The 16,607-nt window shown below is 40.1% G+C and overlaps 1 protein-coding gene across 1 annotated transcript; it reads right to left on the bottom strand.

Annotated features, from left to right (window-relative positions):
• Positions 1-352: 352 nt before the first annotated feature.
• Positions 353-16,607, bottom strand: LOC102378358 (heat shock factor protein 3-like). The gene is made up of 12 exons (XM_025200135.1): positions 16,492-16,607; positions 16,390-16,399; positions 14,538-14,646; positions 12,374-12,501; positions 10,524-10,648; positions 8,784-8,859; positions 6,782-6,843; positions 5,247-5,328; positions 4,389-4,522; positions 3,044-3,292; positions 1,657-1,762; positions 353-769 (listed from the first exon to the last, which is right to left on the bottom strand). Exons 1-12 carry the CDS (start codon positions 16,605-16,607, stop codon positions 674-676), a joined length of 1,293 nt encoding a protein of 430 aa, XP_025055920.1. The 3' UTR covers positions 353-673.

The raw sequence follows: 16,607 nt of genomic DNA, 5'->3' as shown, positions 1-16,607 counted from the left end.
TTTTTTTTTTTTTTTTTTTTTTTAAAAGGGCTGGGTGCTGGGGCGGGCAGGACAGCCATGGGGAGGGGGGCTTGGAGAGCGGGCAGGGGCCAGGGGGCTCGTGGCAGAGCCCATCATGCATTACGGGACAGTAGGGGGATAGCAGGGATCACCCCCTTGCCTGGCAGCAGCCAGTGAGTGGGGGCTTTCCCCCCCCAAAGACCCAGAAGCTAGGGCTGGGCAGGGGATGGGGCCTGTGTGATGCCGTATCTCCGAATCTGATTCAGCCGAATCAATGCAGGACAGTGATTCAAACCACCGAATTGAATCACTGTCCCCCGAATTGGCTGAATCCAAATCCGAAGCAAATACTAGCCACTTCACACAGGCCTAATAAATAGAAGCTCAACATTTTTCAAATACACTACATTAACAAGGCATATAACAGGCATTACAAAGTGTTTATGTAGAGTACAAACACCTGAGAATTTAAAAAACAGATCTGGTTTGATTTCAAGTTCATGATTTTCATCATTTCTAATCGTTACTCACTCGGCATAGTGAAACCAATTAGAGCAATGTTTTCATTTTGTGCCTCAAGTAGTTTTATTTGTGCCTTTCCACCAAAGGAAGAAACAAATGTATAAACTGCCTTATTAACTGCCAGTCAGATAAGATTCATCCCTTGTGTTCATCACCTCATCAATCTTTCCCCACCACTTACATTCTCTGCACTGGAGGAAGCATCCATCAAATTCACATCCAAGCCTGGAAGTTCTGCATTGGGGGTCTGAAGAAAAGGGACAGGATGTGAGATGTCTTCACAGAAAATCATAAGACTATGTAGGATCACAGAAGAGAGAAGGGAGAGTCCACACTGCAAAGGTCATCCTTGGCAATAGCAGGACAGTCTCCTGTGTGTCACACTAAATTCTATTTACTTTATTGTAGAGCCTTCTGGCTTAAAAATCTAGAAGCATTTAGAAATTTCTCTTCATAAGCCTAGAAGGTAGGAAGTTTTTTTCACTTCTATCAGCAGCACTAATCTCCTATCAACCCCCTAATCTTAAATACACCCATTATAAACAAACACTACCCTTCCCAATATATGGAAAGCAGAGAAAAATACGATACATAGTAGGTGCATTTACAAGTTACCATATGGTACAACAGTTTAGTACTTCCTTTTGGAAGTACTAAAGCACGGCGCAGTACAGGCAGTTACTGGACCATGCACAAGAATAATTTTGTCAGTATGCTGCCATAGCAGTGTGCTATATCCAGGGAGCACACCTCTACAGCGACGTAGCTGGTGATTTTGTGTAGACCTGCATGATTGCTACATCGCCGTAGCGTGCTGTATGGCGATGCATAGATGCGCCCAGTATATCAGTGATACTTAAGGGTGCTATGTTTCTCTGGAGTGCCATCAGATCCTTTCCAGGGTGCTGAAGTGAATCACACATTAGGAAATACCTATACTTAAATTCATAAGATAAAACCAGAGATTTCCAGTGTCAAAGACATTTTGACTTGTTGTGGTCTTTGGAGAAGAACTGTTCTATTATTTTTCTACAGCCAAGAAACAAATGAAACCTAAGAGTCTGTATTATTTCCTGAGGGAAGCCTTAAGTCTAATTAAGTTGAAAAAGGCCACATATGGAAATGGACACTTACGTCACTATATGATTCAGAGTCAAAATTAAATTTCTTCCCAGACAGCATTGCTTGGAGCTCCTCAAGGCTGGCATCGATACAATTCAGGAAATCCTGAATCTCGTCCCTGGAAAAAAAAAATTAATACAAAATGCAGCCATATGCCAACTACAGAGCTAGGTACGAAGAATTCTAGGAAATGAGCTAATTGCCAAGTATTCATTACAGCTGTGGGGAAAAAAAAACACAACTCCATACAATAAGGGACAGTCAGGACCTAGAACAGGTTGTTAGCTACACAAAAGTCTCCTGGTCTCCCACGCCACACTTCAGTGTCCTGCACTATACAGTCCTATCAGACCAAACACACACACTGAACAGGGCAGTGAGACTTAACAGGTACCCTGGAACAGGTGGGAACTTAGACTTGACACTGGTATTTTGGAAATTATTTTTTCCTTCAGATGTCTCTTTCATACTAGATTTCTATTCCAGTACGTATGAGAGAAGGAAAGTGGGAGCGAGAATAAGATACTGTCAGGACCTCAATGGCATAAGCATGGCTAATTTTCCATTAGAAGTAGAGGTAAAATACATTCTTGCCGTGTAAAACTTGGCTGACAATGGGCTTAGAAGAGTTTGGGCTGAAACTGAAACACAGCAAGATGGAGTGAATGCTGGGGGCTTGAAAGGGAATGTATGTATGACCAGGTATGTAGGACTATACTTAAGACTTGAAGCAAAGTCACAATGTAAGGGCACTTGTTTCACTGCCTACTAAAGATAAAGCAGAGGCTTGTTTTCAGCCACCGGTGCTAAAGCATTCATAGCCAACTTGCTGATTCAGAACTGATCAATGCTGCTCATGACTCTCTAATTAGTTATTTCGCTTGCATCAAGCTCTACAGGGAACAACTGGTAAAGGACCCTAAGAACCAGCACTTGTGTAAGTAGGTCCAGCAGCTGGCAGTATTACGTGATTTTTTTTTATCACCTTCATTGGCTTCCCATTTCCTGTTGGGTGCACATCAAGGTGCTGATTTCTTTTTTAAAGCCTTATTATATACAGTATGAGTCCTGACAGTCAGAAACTCCCCCCCACAGCAGCAGAAGGAATCTCTCAATTTCAACATCCTCACAGAATTACCCTCAGCTAGACATCTGCTCTATCTGCTCAGCAGGCACAGTTTGTTGGGCTTGAGCGCATGGTACAAGATTCAGCCCTTTTCCAAAAAAAAATTGAAATTTTTGGAGTGGAAAGTTACGTTTAAGGGAGGAAACGAAGGAACTATTGTCATACCCCATTATCTACAAACCTCTAGGACTCTGTAATAGATGCCTTTATAAAATCAACACAAATTATAAGAATACAAGCATGTATCGAAATTGTTAACACTGTATTCCATACCTGTCCAACAGACTATCGTTTTGGGTTGCAGAGCTATTCTCATTCAAGATAGACTCTATCATGGATGCAGGGTCTTCTGGAGAATTAGTCTGTGGAGCATACAACTCTACCACATCCTTTTCTATTTCACAAGATTTGCGGCCATTGTCAATGACCTGAACTGGATAATGTGGTTCCACAGGATCCAACTCAACAGGTGGTGATGCTTCCTGGACAGTTGAGTCTGACTGTTGAACTGCTTGGGTCTCTCTGGGAAATACAGTGCATAATGAAGTGAAACTTAGAATAGCTTGGCTTCTGCAGCACGTCTTACTGTAGGTTTAATATTTCAAATGTCAATGCCTTGTCTTATTTAAAACCAAGTCCTGTGAATTCACAAATAATCTGGTTTCTTTGTAAGAGACTACAAAACAGAACATGCTTTCATCATAGACAAAGAATCAATTCAGCAGAAAATTCTACTTTGCCAAAATGGAAGCGTTTGAAGGTGGAGAAACAGTAGTGCCCTACATGTCCTCCTCCAAAAAAAATAAAAAATAAAAAAAATTGGGGAACATGTTAGTTAGAACCTTGGAATTCCCAAGACCTGAAGCAGGGTGATAAATTTGGCATTGGATATTAACAGCAGCTATCCAGGATAGGACACACAGGCAGGTTTGCAGAATCCAGGCTTTACATAACACTTAGTTTAGTCACAAACTGTTTTCACCAGGGACCAACATCCTTTTCCTGACACTAACTAAAGTGAACAAGAAATGCCGGTTTCCTTCTTTCTTAGTTTCCAATAGATTAAGCTTTGCTGCATTTTGTAAATATTTGTCAGGCTAGAGTTTTTAGTTCATTTGGGCTCAGGCTCTGAAGCCTTTCTTTCATTGTAGTATGACACTCTTGTGCTCGTTTCTTTTATTGCTCCTCCCAGACATTCTACAACGGTCTGAGGCTGAATGCACAAGAGCTTCTTCCCTTTAAACATTTTGTTCTGCATAACATGATCAGCTAACTGCTATTAGCACAGTACTAATGTGCCATATCTCCCTATTTTGCCAAATGCTTCGGCATATTCTTAATTATTAAGTGAGCAAATGATTGGACTGAATTAAATTCAAAGTTTGGACTTTGATTCAAAATGAAGCTATCCGCATTCATGAAAGAAAGAAAAAGCTCTAAGGCTGTTGCTAAAAAAGGGCTTCTGTGACACACCAGAAAGCTGATTCTAACACCTTAACCTGGGAGTGCATAGATGTATTTGAAAACTGAGATGGGCTATTCCATTTTTATATTCAAGAAATAAAGACAAGTGTTAAACAGGACTTAGGTGTGAGCCATTTTATGTCTTCATTCATACCCATCATTTCCACTCGTATGCATGACAGCAAGCAACCCTTCTGTGGCACTGTCCAGAGTGTTGGTGACATCTCGAATGATGATGCCCATACCATTCTCATCCTCACTGTCTGAGGTATGTCCAGAAATAGCTACCTGCTTGGTAGAGGAAACAATAAAAAAGAAATCAGTGATCTGGCCTATTCAGTGCCAGGTCTCCATTCTTACTGCAATGTTTATTTTCCCATTCAGATTTTTCTATTTCCATAGTTTTGGAGACGTATAAATGGTTTAACTCAGGGGTGTTAAACTTATCCAGCTCCTGGACCAGATGAGTGGTATGGGGTTAGTCCACAGACCTGATCAGGCCCACTGACTCCCACTTCCTCCCTTTTTCCTCTCCCTCTCCTGCTCACCCTCCGCCAGCATACCTGTCCAGTAGCTGCTGCAGCTAGTCTGAAATCTGAGCTGCATGTGCCTGGAGCAGTTGGAAGTGGTGCCGCTTACAGCACAGTCTGGCCAGAGCAGCAGCTGTGCGCATACGGTGGCTGCCCAGGCCAGATAATGTCACATGATGCCTGTTCCAGCTAGTCTAAGACCCACACTACACATGGTGCCTGTGACTGGTGTGTTGGCTAGATCCAGCCCACAGACTGGCCCTGCGTCCCATATGGGTCTGCTCAAACCCAAGGGCAGTGACAGGGGTTGGATGGTGGGACTGTGCAGGCTGTGCGTTTGACACCCCTGGTTTAACCCTTTGCAAATCAGATTCTAAAGTATTTAACTACAGCTGAGAATATTCATGTTTATAAGTTCAGTTATTAGACTGTGTACCCATGAGCACATCTAGCCCAGTGCTCCTGTCCCTGTCAAAACTTACTGTTTCACCATTCTCCACAGGTATGCGAACATACTGACAGCTGTATTTGGAAGGTGAAGCACCTGAAGCATCTGTCAAAGACCTGAGAAACGACAATACACTCTTAATGCATGATTAAAATATAATGTAATTTTTAGCAATGTCTGATTTCAAACAACAAACAAATAGCAGCTCTTGCTGAAACTACCTAGTTTTGTGAAGACAGGGATGCTATTTAAGTGATGCAGAACAATCAAGTAGGTACTTTTCCAGCCCTCCTAGAATGTGGATAAAACTTTCAGTGCATACTCTGTTCACCCTGTCATGTGCAGGTGGTAGAGAGAAGTGATCTTAAGATTTTGAAGACTTTCAAATCTATGTCTGGGAAGGAGTGAGGATTTGTTTAAACTTGGTGATTTTATACCATTTCTACTTAAATTGTACAACTCTAGATTTTCCCTCCCCCATCTTTTCAGTCCATTTAAAAAATAATAAATCAGCAAACAGGAAATTCTGGATATAAATTTTGGTATGTACTTGCATTTTTAGTTCTCTTTAAAAAAGCAGACTTCCATTGGTTGATAAATATAGCTTTCATTCTGAATTTGGAGCATTTTTTTAGCTGTACATGTTTATTTAAGAAAATAGTTTAAGATTTTTTTTTACTATGTCTAAAATAGTTAATGATTTTTATTTTTAAACTAGATGGCTTTTTCTATACTTCTGGTTTGTACTTACCTCTATTTAGATGAGAGCCAAGACTGTTCAATATTCAGAAAATGAGTTTTTAAATTATTTTATTACACTTTTTCTTTACATATGAATGTATTTTTTTAAAAGTACTGTGTTTTGTATTTAAGACTGATTTATTAAAATAAACTATTGGACATTTATACACACACTTTTCTGTCTCAAACCACATGAGAGATCTGTCGCTTCGGAAATGAGTTTGCTCCATATGTAAGCTGAAGTGAACTGCACTGCACGCATTTGTGTAAGTGGCAAAACGCGTGTTAGCGCACAGAAAATGCCAGCAGTGTGCTTCTGAACCAAAGCACCTCCAATGTGTTTTAGTTCAAAAGTGTGCTGCTGCCATTTTCTTAGCATTGATGCACATTTTGCTGCTTATGTACAACTGCAAGCGTTGCAACACCAGCCTGTTTTCAAAGCACCCAGCTCTTGCATGTGTAAAAATACCCACTGGGTTTAGAGGAAATTGAACCAATTGTTTCTGATCAATGTCTTTCAAAATGTTAGGAGTTGGTCTCATTCCCACATCTAATTATTACTCATAATTTTAAAGAGAACAAGGTCTCTCAAATTTGAACATTCTAGTCATTGCTCTAAACTAAAAAAGTAAGCATTCTCTCTGTACTTCCACTAAATAAAGTCAGGTGCTTCATCAGCAACTTCCACCAGCTTACTGACTTGACTTTCTTGAACTCTACAAATATGTACTGCTTTAATAGTATTTCAACAGAAACATTTGTGCAAATGCCTGAACTTACTTACGAAAATCCTTTTTTAAATTAACTTGTTAAACACCTGACAGTTACCTTTTCCTCTTCACTCCCACAATATAATTTCCTCTCATCAAACTTAGGATAAATTGTAGGATCTGAGGAAACAGATGAAAATATAATTAGCACACAGACTAATATCCAGACTTGACTCAGTACAACTCTGTACAAGCATAGATAAATACTATGATATACAAAGCATAGCTACAGAATTACTGATGGATTAATTGTAGGTAAATTTAATGCAGCCAATACCTACTCGTACTGGTCTTCATATTAAGAAAAAACCCACCTGAATTTGCCCCCCAAATTAAATTATCCCAGTTAGGAGTATTTTTAACCCTCTCTTCTGAGCTTAAGATTTATAAGGTTTGTGGAATACTGGACTCAGGCTGCTTGCAAATGTTAAAAAAAAAAATTTGCTTTTCCAGAAGCTCCTGAGTTACTTCAACCTGGCCCTGCAGCATCTGTAAAGATTGAACAGTTTGGCAGGGCTTTTTGGATCTTTTAGCTGAAGCTGATTCAATCAACTATTAGATAACAGCAACAAAAAGCCCCAGTAAAGCACCTGATTTTTACAGACATGATGCGAGACAGGTTGAACAGGCCTCTTTTGGCCATGCATGGGAATGCGCCAAGTTTAAAGTAAAGTGCCATTTTGGGTGTTTTTTTATGTCTGCCAGCACCACCAGTGACCAAGCTGGTCTGTTCCAGACCTACGATCCTCTCTGATCTACCAATATCCAACATTAACTATCATCACGGACAGGACAGCAGACAAGGGAGCTGCTTTACAGAAATTATTCCTATATTTGAAGCTTCACAATTTCTCACTGGCTTTGTTAATTTCAAAGTTAAGTATGCTCTGAATCTCCAAGATCTAATCCTACTTCCCCACAATCTCATCTTTCTGCTCACCACCCAGAACCCTGCCATACCCAAATTGCCATCTCACACAGGGTCTATGAGGCCTCACAGTAAGAAACAGATTATCTATTAACCAGATTCACCCTGCTGTCTGATGGTCTTTGCTTCAAGAGATTCAGCCTCCGTCTTTTTCACCCCCCCCCCCTCCCGTTTTTTTCCCCCCCCCCTTTTTTTTTTTTTTTTTTTTTAAAGACACGCTTAGTAGGGCTGTGTGAAGCTTTGGTTGCTGATTCGATTCAGCCCGATCGGTGGCTGAATCTCCGAATCGAAATCGAATCAGGAAACCCTTTAATTTCTCTGAATTGAATCAGAACCCTTCGAATCAATTTGGAGAGATTTGATGATTTGGACATAGACACAGCTTTAAAAGTTTTTTCTACATATCTCAAGATACCAGGCGGCTCATGAATGCTATGATGCTGGGGTGGATGAACTGTCCCACGGGAGCACGGAGGGGCTCCCTAGCGTGCTCAGTGGTGGACCCAGGAGTGGACCAAAAGTACTTCCGGTCCACTGCGGACCACACAGGGGACCACCCCCCCCGCCCACCGGCAACTGGTACCTCCTGGGTCTGGGGGGGGTCAGCCGGGGTCCCTCCCCCACAGCCGATCACCAAACCGGGGGGGGAAGAAATGTCCCAGCGCTCCTGTGGGATGCTCTATCCGCCCCACCATCACAGCGTTCACGGCCATGTCTGGTACCTTGAGGTATGTAGGAAAAACATTTAAAAGCTGTGTCTACGGCCAAATTGCTGTTTCTCCAAATCAGCATTGAATCTTCGGATTTGGCCGAATTGAATTGGGACAGTGATCCGAATCAACTAACTGAATCACTGTCCCCTGAATCAGGCTGAATCCAAATCGAATACAGCCTGTTTTGTACACCCCTAAATTGCTTAGTCATTTTTTCCTGTAACTCCTTCTTAGCACTCCTCTCAAAATTTTCTGTTACAGTACTTTTAGATGAATAAGAACTGTGAATGCACTTTCAAGACTGTACTAATAGAGCCTGTTCAACTCTGTCATTTGTCATTCTACATAAGCAAAGAATGCCCTGAAGTATCACAGAGGCAGGAATAAGGATGGTAGCACTGAAGATGCTGCAATGGTACCTTAGACAGCAGCTTCTGTTGTTGACTGTGCTTCTGCCTTAGAACTGCCACTTCCTTCCACAAGGCCTTATTTTCTCTGCAATGCAGAATAAATCAGAAGACAGCAGATGAACAGAGAGTTTATTTGATACACTCTAGTTCCACAGTTTTCAGAGTCTAATATTAGCCTGAAGAACCAAACATTCCTTCCTCAGGAAAGTGAAATCAGTGACTCAAGCCCACCAGTTCAGATTTTGGCTTAAACTCACTCCATCCCCTACCAGGCTCAACCAACTGTACTGAGAATTTTAATACTCTCTGCTGCTCAGCTTGATCTGAGGTGTCCATCCACAGCCTCGAGTCACTTAAGTCCTTAGAAGAAAGCTGAGAACTTATGTCCAGAAATAGACTTGGTATAGCATAGACCATCTCCATATGTAGTCCAAATGAAAATTTCAGAGAAACACAGAAAATGACTAGGAGTGGGTAAAAATACCTAAAGAGCCTTGGTTGATGCTGCTGTCTTGACAGAGGTCAAAGTGTAATAACCCAGCATCCAGATAAACAGGTCTGCAAGGACAGACTTGGACATGCAATGCCCACTTAAACAGAAACTTGCAGACCTTCTCTCAATTCCAATTGACCCACTTTTGTGTTAAGAAGGCTAACATCCCTCTTGCTGTATAGTAGAAAGGCTGGCATAGCTTTTGATACTGATTATGAATCTGACGGTCCAGAGGTTCCAGATTGGTAACTGTGGTCTCAGAGATGTTAACTGAGCCACATAAACAAATAAGACAAAATACTGCAGTAGGAATTATTCATGGAAAAATGATACCATGTAGACTCATGAGAGTCTTACTAATAAAATCTACACAAGCTGTGAAACTAAGGTCTGGTTCTTTAAAAAAAAAAAAAAAAAAAAAAAAAAAAAAAAAAAAAAAAAAAAAAAAAAAAAAAAAAAAAAAAAAAAAAAAAAAAAAAAAAAAAAAAAAAAAAAAAAAAAAAAAAAAAAAAAAAAAAAAAAAAAAAAAAAAAAAAAAAAAAAAAAAAAAAAAAAAAAAAAAAAAAAAAAAAAAAAAAAAAAAAAAAAAAAAAAAAAAAAAAAAAAAAAAAAAAAAAAAAAAAAAAAAAAAAAAAAAAAAAAAAAAAAAAAAAAAAAAAAAAAAAAAAAAAAAAAAAAAAAAAAAAAAAAAAAAAAAAAAAAAAAAAAAAAAAAAAAAAAAAAAAAAAAAAAAAAAAAAAAAAAAAAAAAAAAAAAAAAAAAAAAAAAAAAAAAAAAAAAAAAAAAAAAAAAAAAAAAAAAAAAAAAAAAAAAAAAAAAAAAAAAAAAAAAAAAAAAAAAAAAAAAAAAAAAAAAAAAAAAAAAAAAAAAAAAAAAAAAAAAAAAAAAAAAAAAAAAAAAAAAAAAAAAAAAAAAAAAAAAAAAAAAAAAAAAAAAAAAAAAAAAAAAAAAAAAAAAAAAAAAAAAAAAAAAAAAAAAAAAAAAAAAAAAAAAAAAAAAAAAAAAAAAAAAAAAAAAAAAAAAAAAAAAAAAAAAAAAAAAAAAAAAAAAAAAAAAAAAAAAAAAAAAAAAAAAAAAAAAAAAAAAAAAAAAAAAAAAAAAAAAAAAAAAAAAAAAAAAAAAAAAAAAAAAAAAAAAAAAAAAAAAAAAAAAAAAAAAAAAAAAAAAAAAAAAAAAAAAAAAAAAAAAAAAAAAAAAAAAAAAAAAAGGAATCTAAGACCAATACACAGATGAAGCTGAAAAACGGACACATCCACCTCTTCATATTAGCCAGTCTGACATCCATGCTATTCTGTTGCTCTCTCATTTCTTGAACTTCAGAAAGCACCTTATGCAAATCTTCCAAACAGACTTTGAGATCCTCTGTTCTCATTGAAGATGCCTAAAATGAGATCAGGTCACAGGTGCATTAGGGATCTTACTCAATTGCACATTTTGCTTGAATAAGGAAAAACATAATTAGATTGAGCCTACAGATGAACACTATGCAACTGCATCATGGGATTAGAACGGATTGAAAATATAAAGCTACAGCCTAGTGTGCTGTAAGAGGCCACCTTTGGTTTGACTCCCAATAGTTTGTGAAGGCACTTAAAGATTGCTCATGATTTTCATTAGGACCTTATCAGTACCACATGCATGCGCACACACTCACCCACACATACCAAAACTACGCAGAAAGATAAGCAGTGGCTATCATGGCAGGGCTACTATTATACAAGATTTTATACTGAAAATGCAGCATGGATTCAGAATACTCGGTCCTCAAGGGTTCTCCACATTACTGATGAAACGAAAGCCTGCTCCCTAGACCTTGAAGCAAAGTCTGCCTTAACCCAACAGCACAAGCAAAGCGCTGCTTGTTGCTCAACAGCAATAAAAGCAACATCATCGGTTACTTTTCAGCACAGAGATCAGAGATTTGTTTTAGTCCTCTGTGGCATTTACAAAGACCCAGCCACTGTGGTATCACCATTAAGTCATTGCAAAACAACCAATATACTTAAGGTTCTAGTTGCATACATTTTACATTGCTGAAGCCCTTCTTCCTCCTTCATTCAGATCTCCTCCCAACAATATTCCAACAGTGCAGACATCTGGCCTTACTACAGGTCCCCTTACAATCCACTAGCACTGTTCTTGCAGCTGGTAATGAGCTGAAGAAGAGTCTCACCAGAATATACACAAGATGTTCTCTCTCAACTGGAGGGGCAGAGATCTCTTCTTTAGAATATACAGTCTGAAGATAAATTCAGGCACTTTATATTGCTTACTGAAAACAAAGATATAAATCAGAAACCAACTGTTTGGAGAGTAGCACCGATACACTATGGCAAAGAATGCAAACCACATGGACATAATTCCTGAAATAACCTTAAAATACAAAGGATGGATTAATAACTCAGTAATTCTTGCCTAGCCCTACTCTACGATCTTGTGCTAGTGTGGCTGAGGATGCCAGTAACCAAATTTCAGAAAGAAACCCTGGGAAGTGAAAGCAAAATGCTTCCTAACATCCTTGGCTCAAAGGCCCTGAATTTCAGCCTGCATTACTGATGGGAGCCTGAAACCAAGTTTATAGCAGGCACTACAAGGCTGATTCTCCTCCAGCTAGTAAAACAGTGGGAAAGGCTGATAGCCATTTTATTCACTGCAAGAATTGCTCATATTTGCAATACAGTAGAAAATAGGTTTACCAGCCTGATCCATGGTTCAGTTTAAGTGTTCCTGGCATTAACTAGATACCGGACCTTTAGCAATCAAGGCAGAAGACTCCACCTGATGGAACATTCTTAGGAACCATATTACTGTACATAACAATATAAATGAACTTTTCCAACATGTGTGCTCTGCAGAAGCAGAAAACGAGACTTGCAGACAAAACAAGATAATAAGCACAGGGCCTGGACATCAAAAAGGCAAGACACCAGCCATTAGATGAGGTTGGTCCATTGAGCTGCCGGCCCTCAAAGTTCCAAGGGTTAGTTTAAAGCAAATCACGACTCCTTGAACCCAGCCAGCAAACTATTCATTCTATATACAACTTCCTTTCATGAACATGCAGACATGCATGCGTGTACAAACACACACACTCTGTGCACTATACCTTGCGTTTGATGTTTTCTAGTAAGTGTGCTTTCCCTTGTTTGAAGTAAGGATGCTGGAACTCAATGACTGAGCTCTTCTCTGCCATAATCATGCCATTCTCCAGTGCAATCACCTTCCTGAATCCATCTGAGGTGAAAGAATAGTGCACTTATTTCTCCTAATAGCTAAACTCAAGTTAACGCTCACTCTTACAACAGGCACTTCAGTAAAAAAAACAAAACAAAACAAAAAACACCAACAAAATCAAGTAGACTAAAATATCTACAGCATACAAGAATAGTGTTAGAGAATGGGAATTTAAAGGGACCTCAAGGGCTTTTCCCCAGCTTTCAACCACTTAGCTGTAAAGAGTTCTCTGCCTGCTGCTGAACACTTGTGGTATTGCCAGCACTACTAGAAAGTGTTAGCACACTTCTTACTCCCAGGAAACTCAAGTGAAGGCTAGTTGTGCAGCATGCATAACAAAGAAGGTTAAGGGCTACATGTGAGTGATTTCTAAGAAATCAGAGAAGTTAAATAAAATGTAAGCCTTATTAAAGAACATGGGTAAATTCCTGGCTGCACTAAAGTCTATGAGATTTTGAGGTCTCTGATCTCTTGCTCCAGCCCTCTCAAGCAACTAGATGCCAGAATACTTATTTGTCCTGTATCGCCAGGGACCAGAAATTGACATTTAAGGACCAGTGAGTAGAACTCAAACTGCATTCACAGAAACACATATCCTTCTTCCCACATCATTCAGCAGACAGGTGGCATTAAACAGCATGTCTCATCTAAAAAAAGCCTGGTGAGACTATGTTCTATTTCCATCAGTGTTTTAAATACTCTGAGAAAGTTACAAGACCCATTTCTAAGTGGTAATGTGAATCCTTAATTCTCCCAACTAAGATGTTAATTATGTTGGAAACTTTAGAGCACTGCATCCTGACACCATTAGGGTCTGAAAACTGAACTCAGCCTGCTCAGACCCAACTGGATACAAGGCATCACACTGTGCTTCCACAGGGAGATAGAGGAGCTTTAAATGTTGAAGTCCAATTTCACCAAAAGATTCTTAACCACGTGTTCATTCCTTTAATCCTTTGACACACAGAGTTGGAATCTCAACCACTAGACACTAAGAGAAACAAACAAATGCCAAGCGGTTAACTGAGTCTCTTATCCCTTGTGTCTAATATGAGAAGTAAATCAACTCTGTTGGGGTTGAGTCTACAAGTCTACTCAGCCAAGGACACATTGTTCCTCAGTAACTTCACAACATTCCCCAGTGATTAAGTGAGAGTATCACTATCAATCCAACCCAAATTCATTTAAGTTACTGATTTATATACTGTGAATGTACTCTATATCCTCCTTTTCCTTCAAAAGGGCTCAAAACAGAAATAGTTTCCTTTGGTTAAAGAAAGAGGAGGATCCTGTATTTGTAACGAACTAGATATATTAGGATTTAGCTCAAATTGGGGGTAAGTCAGGGGCTTCCCTCAAGTTCTTTCCTAGGAAGTACTTGCTGAGTTGCAAATATTCTACACTCTAATCAGAAATGCCAAGTGATGAATATTAGCAGTTTCACTATGACATATTTCTGTGTGGTTTTCTTCTCCGCTTGTCCTTTGAAGTATCTGAATAAAAAAAGACTACAGAAACAAATGTAACAGGACATACAGTATTTGGCCTGTGTCATAACATCACACAGATATGCTTGCTTGGCTGAATGTACAAGCTGTATTATTTGTGGTGCTGTTATGTAATGAACACTGCACCATATTTACCAGGAGGACTAAAAAGAGTTTAGCAAGGAACATAAGCCAACCAGATCTACCAGTGTGGCTAATCTCATTTCAACATAATCATGGAGATAACGGCATGGACAAATATTTTATCTTCCAAATAACACGTGAAGGAGTATACATGTGGCCTTTGTTCCTTTAAAATCATTCATAAATTCAGTATGCTAGAAAATGAGGGAATTATTAACACTGTTAGGGCTAGGATGAATTTCTCTGCTAGACACCAGTTGTGAGCTAGGTCACATATAGATCTCAGAGACAAAAGCCCAGTGTGCTCTCAACTTCAGCCAATTACTCCCTTCTTTATATACATTCCAACTGATCCCCAGTAGTAGGGAGCTTAGCAGTTAACATATGAGAAAAATGGATACTTACACATGTTGAGTTGACGTATGAAGCTTGAGAGGTTGTTGTGTTTGAAGTATTTAGGAAGGAGCTCCTTCGCAAATCTCTGCTCATCCAGAATGCAGAAGTTTTGGCCATTCTAGAAACAGATTAAAGACCAAATGGAACATTTCCATGTTACTTACATATGAACCTCTTCCAGGCTGATAAATCACTGAAATGTTTTTTTATAGCTTGGTGTCAATTTAATTCCCTAGTGCAATAGCAAAAAGTATAACACTAGAGGAGATACACAAAGAATATTTCAGTTGACAGGGAGGTCTGCAAACACCTTACAACTAAGTTTGGCCTAGCCATTTGAAAACATCTCTCAAAGTCATTCTGATGACAGATCTAAACTCCTCTCACATCTTCAAGAAAACAAAACCTTTGTTTGTACAGATTTCCCTTGATTTATGTGATACATATGTTCCTGGAAAATGTCACATGAATCAAATTTGCATAAAGCAAACCTACTTTATAATGTAAGAAATAGGGATAGGTTCCTGTGTCGGCTGCTCCTGGGGCCGCTCCAGCACTGGCTGGGATGAGTGCGGACAAGCGGAGCCCCGGGTGGTGTGGGGCACAGCACTCAACCCAGCCCTAGCTGCAGCAGCCCCAGGAACTGCCAGCACCAGCTACCTGCAGCCACTGGGCTGCACCATGCCCAGAACCCCCTGGGCTCGACTGTCCCCACTCACCTCATCTCCTACTGTACTGCCTTGGGAGTGGCCGATGCCAGCTCCCTGTAGCCACTGGGGTGAACCGTGCCCTGGTGCAAGCAGCTGGCGCTGACCGCTCCTGGGGCCACTGCAGCCGGGGATGGGGTGAATGGGGCCATGGCCCTTTCCCCTCCCCCCACAGACTTACCTGCTTGGGAGGGGGCAGGCATCTGTGCTGATCGCATAAAAGAGTGAATTTACCTCACATATAACGAGTTATGGCTCTAAATATCGCATAAAAGCAAATTTGCATATCAAGAACCCACATAAATCAAGGGAAACTTGTACAGCTTGGAATTTGTGCCACAAGAGGGCTCTCTCACTCAGCCCAGGACAGCTCTCCTCCTGATAACATTCCTTATGGCTAAAACACCATTATAAATAACTAGATAACCTCAGAGAGAGAGGCTGAAAGTACAGAGGGCACAACACAGCAATAAAAATAGCTTTCTAATGGTGAGCTAAATAGCTTCAGGTTCGTTCTACTCCCAAATTTAAATTTGCTGGAGGTGAGCTGGTCTTTAACCATTCTGCTGCTGCTTGTGCAGGCACACTGGAATGGTGAAGCATCTTCTCATCCATGTCTTTTTTTCCTGCAAAAGGCCAAGAAGAGCCACCAAATCACTGCACTCAATAGGGGTCCAAATGACATAGGATTTAAATATTATCTGCGCTAACCAATTTTCCAGCCAGCCTCCACGATCCGCTGGCTGGAAAATTGGCTCCGGGGTCGGACCCAGAGGGTCCCAGATGATCTTCCGAGGTCCCTTCCAGACCTGATGTCTATGAAATCTATGAAATCCACCTGTGCCAGGTCGCCTGAGTCCTGGACCATGAGGAGTACATTGTCAGCATATGCTGACAGGACCAGCTGCACCGCCGGCTCCCAGAGCCTCAACCCCTCCACCCACTTCCTCAGTCGAATGAGGAAGGGCTCCAGGGCCAAGGCATATAGCTGGCCTGATAGTGGGCAGCCTTGACACACCCCTCTGCTGAACGGGATGGGCTCTGTCAGGGTCCAGTTGAGCTTGACCAAACACTCTGCAGCAGCGTACAACACCTGGAAAGCCTGCACGAAGCGGGGCCCAAAGCCAAAGGCCTGCAGCGTGCCTGTGAGTTACCCATGATCCACTCGGTCAAATGCCTTCTCCTGGTCCAGGGATAGGACGGCGAAAGACAGGCCTTCCCGGCATGCTAGCTCCAGGAGGTCCCGAACCAGGTACAGGTTGTCGAAGATGGAAGGTCCGGGCACCGTGTACGTCTGGTCAGGATGGATCGTGTCCGTCAGCACAGACTGCTGGCACAGCGAGATGGCCTTTGTTCCCACTTCGTAGTCCAT

The sequence above is a fragment of the Alligator sinensis genome, unplaced genomic scaffold, assembly GCF_000455745.1.
Source record: "Alligator sinensis unplaced genomic scaffold, ASM45574v1 scaffold809_1, whole genome shotgun sequence".
NCBI classification, from domain to species: domain Eukaryota; kingdom Metazoa; phylum Chordata; order Crocodylia; family Alligatoridae; genus Alligator; species Alligator sinensis.
This window is presented reverse-complemented; position numbering and strand designations above follow the sequence as displayed.

What these genes read in the sequence shown, in the direction of transcription:
- LOC102378358 (XM_025200135.1), bottom strand. Translation starts at nt 16,607, where the DNA reads ATGGACTACGAAGTGGGAACAAAGGCCATCTCGCTGTGCCAGCAGTCT. An exon ending in TAGAAAACATCAAACGCAAG is followed by an intron (nt 10,649 to 12,373) that starts GTATAGTGCACA and finishes ATCTCATTTTAG; the next exon opens with GCATCTTCAATGAGAACAGA. An exon ending in CTGTGGAGAATGGTGAAACA is followed by an intron (nt 4,523 to 5,246) that starts GTAAGTTTTGAC and finishes TCTACCAAGCAG; the next exon opens with GTAGCTATTTCTGGACATAC.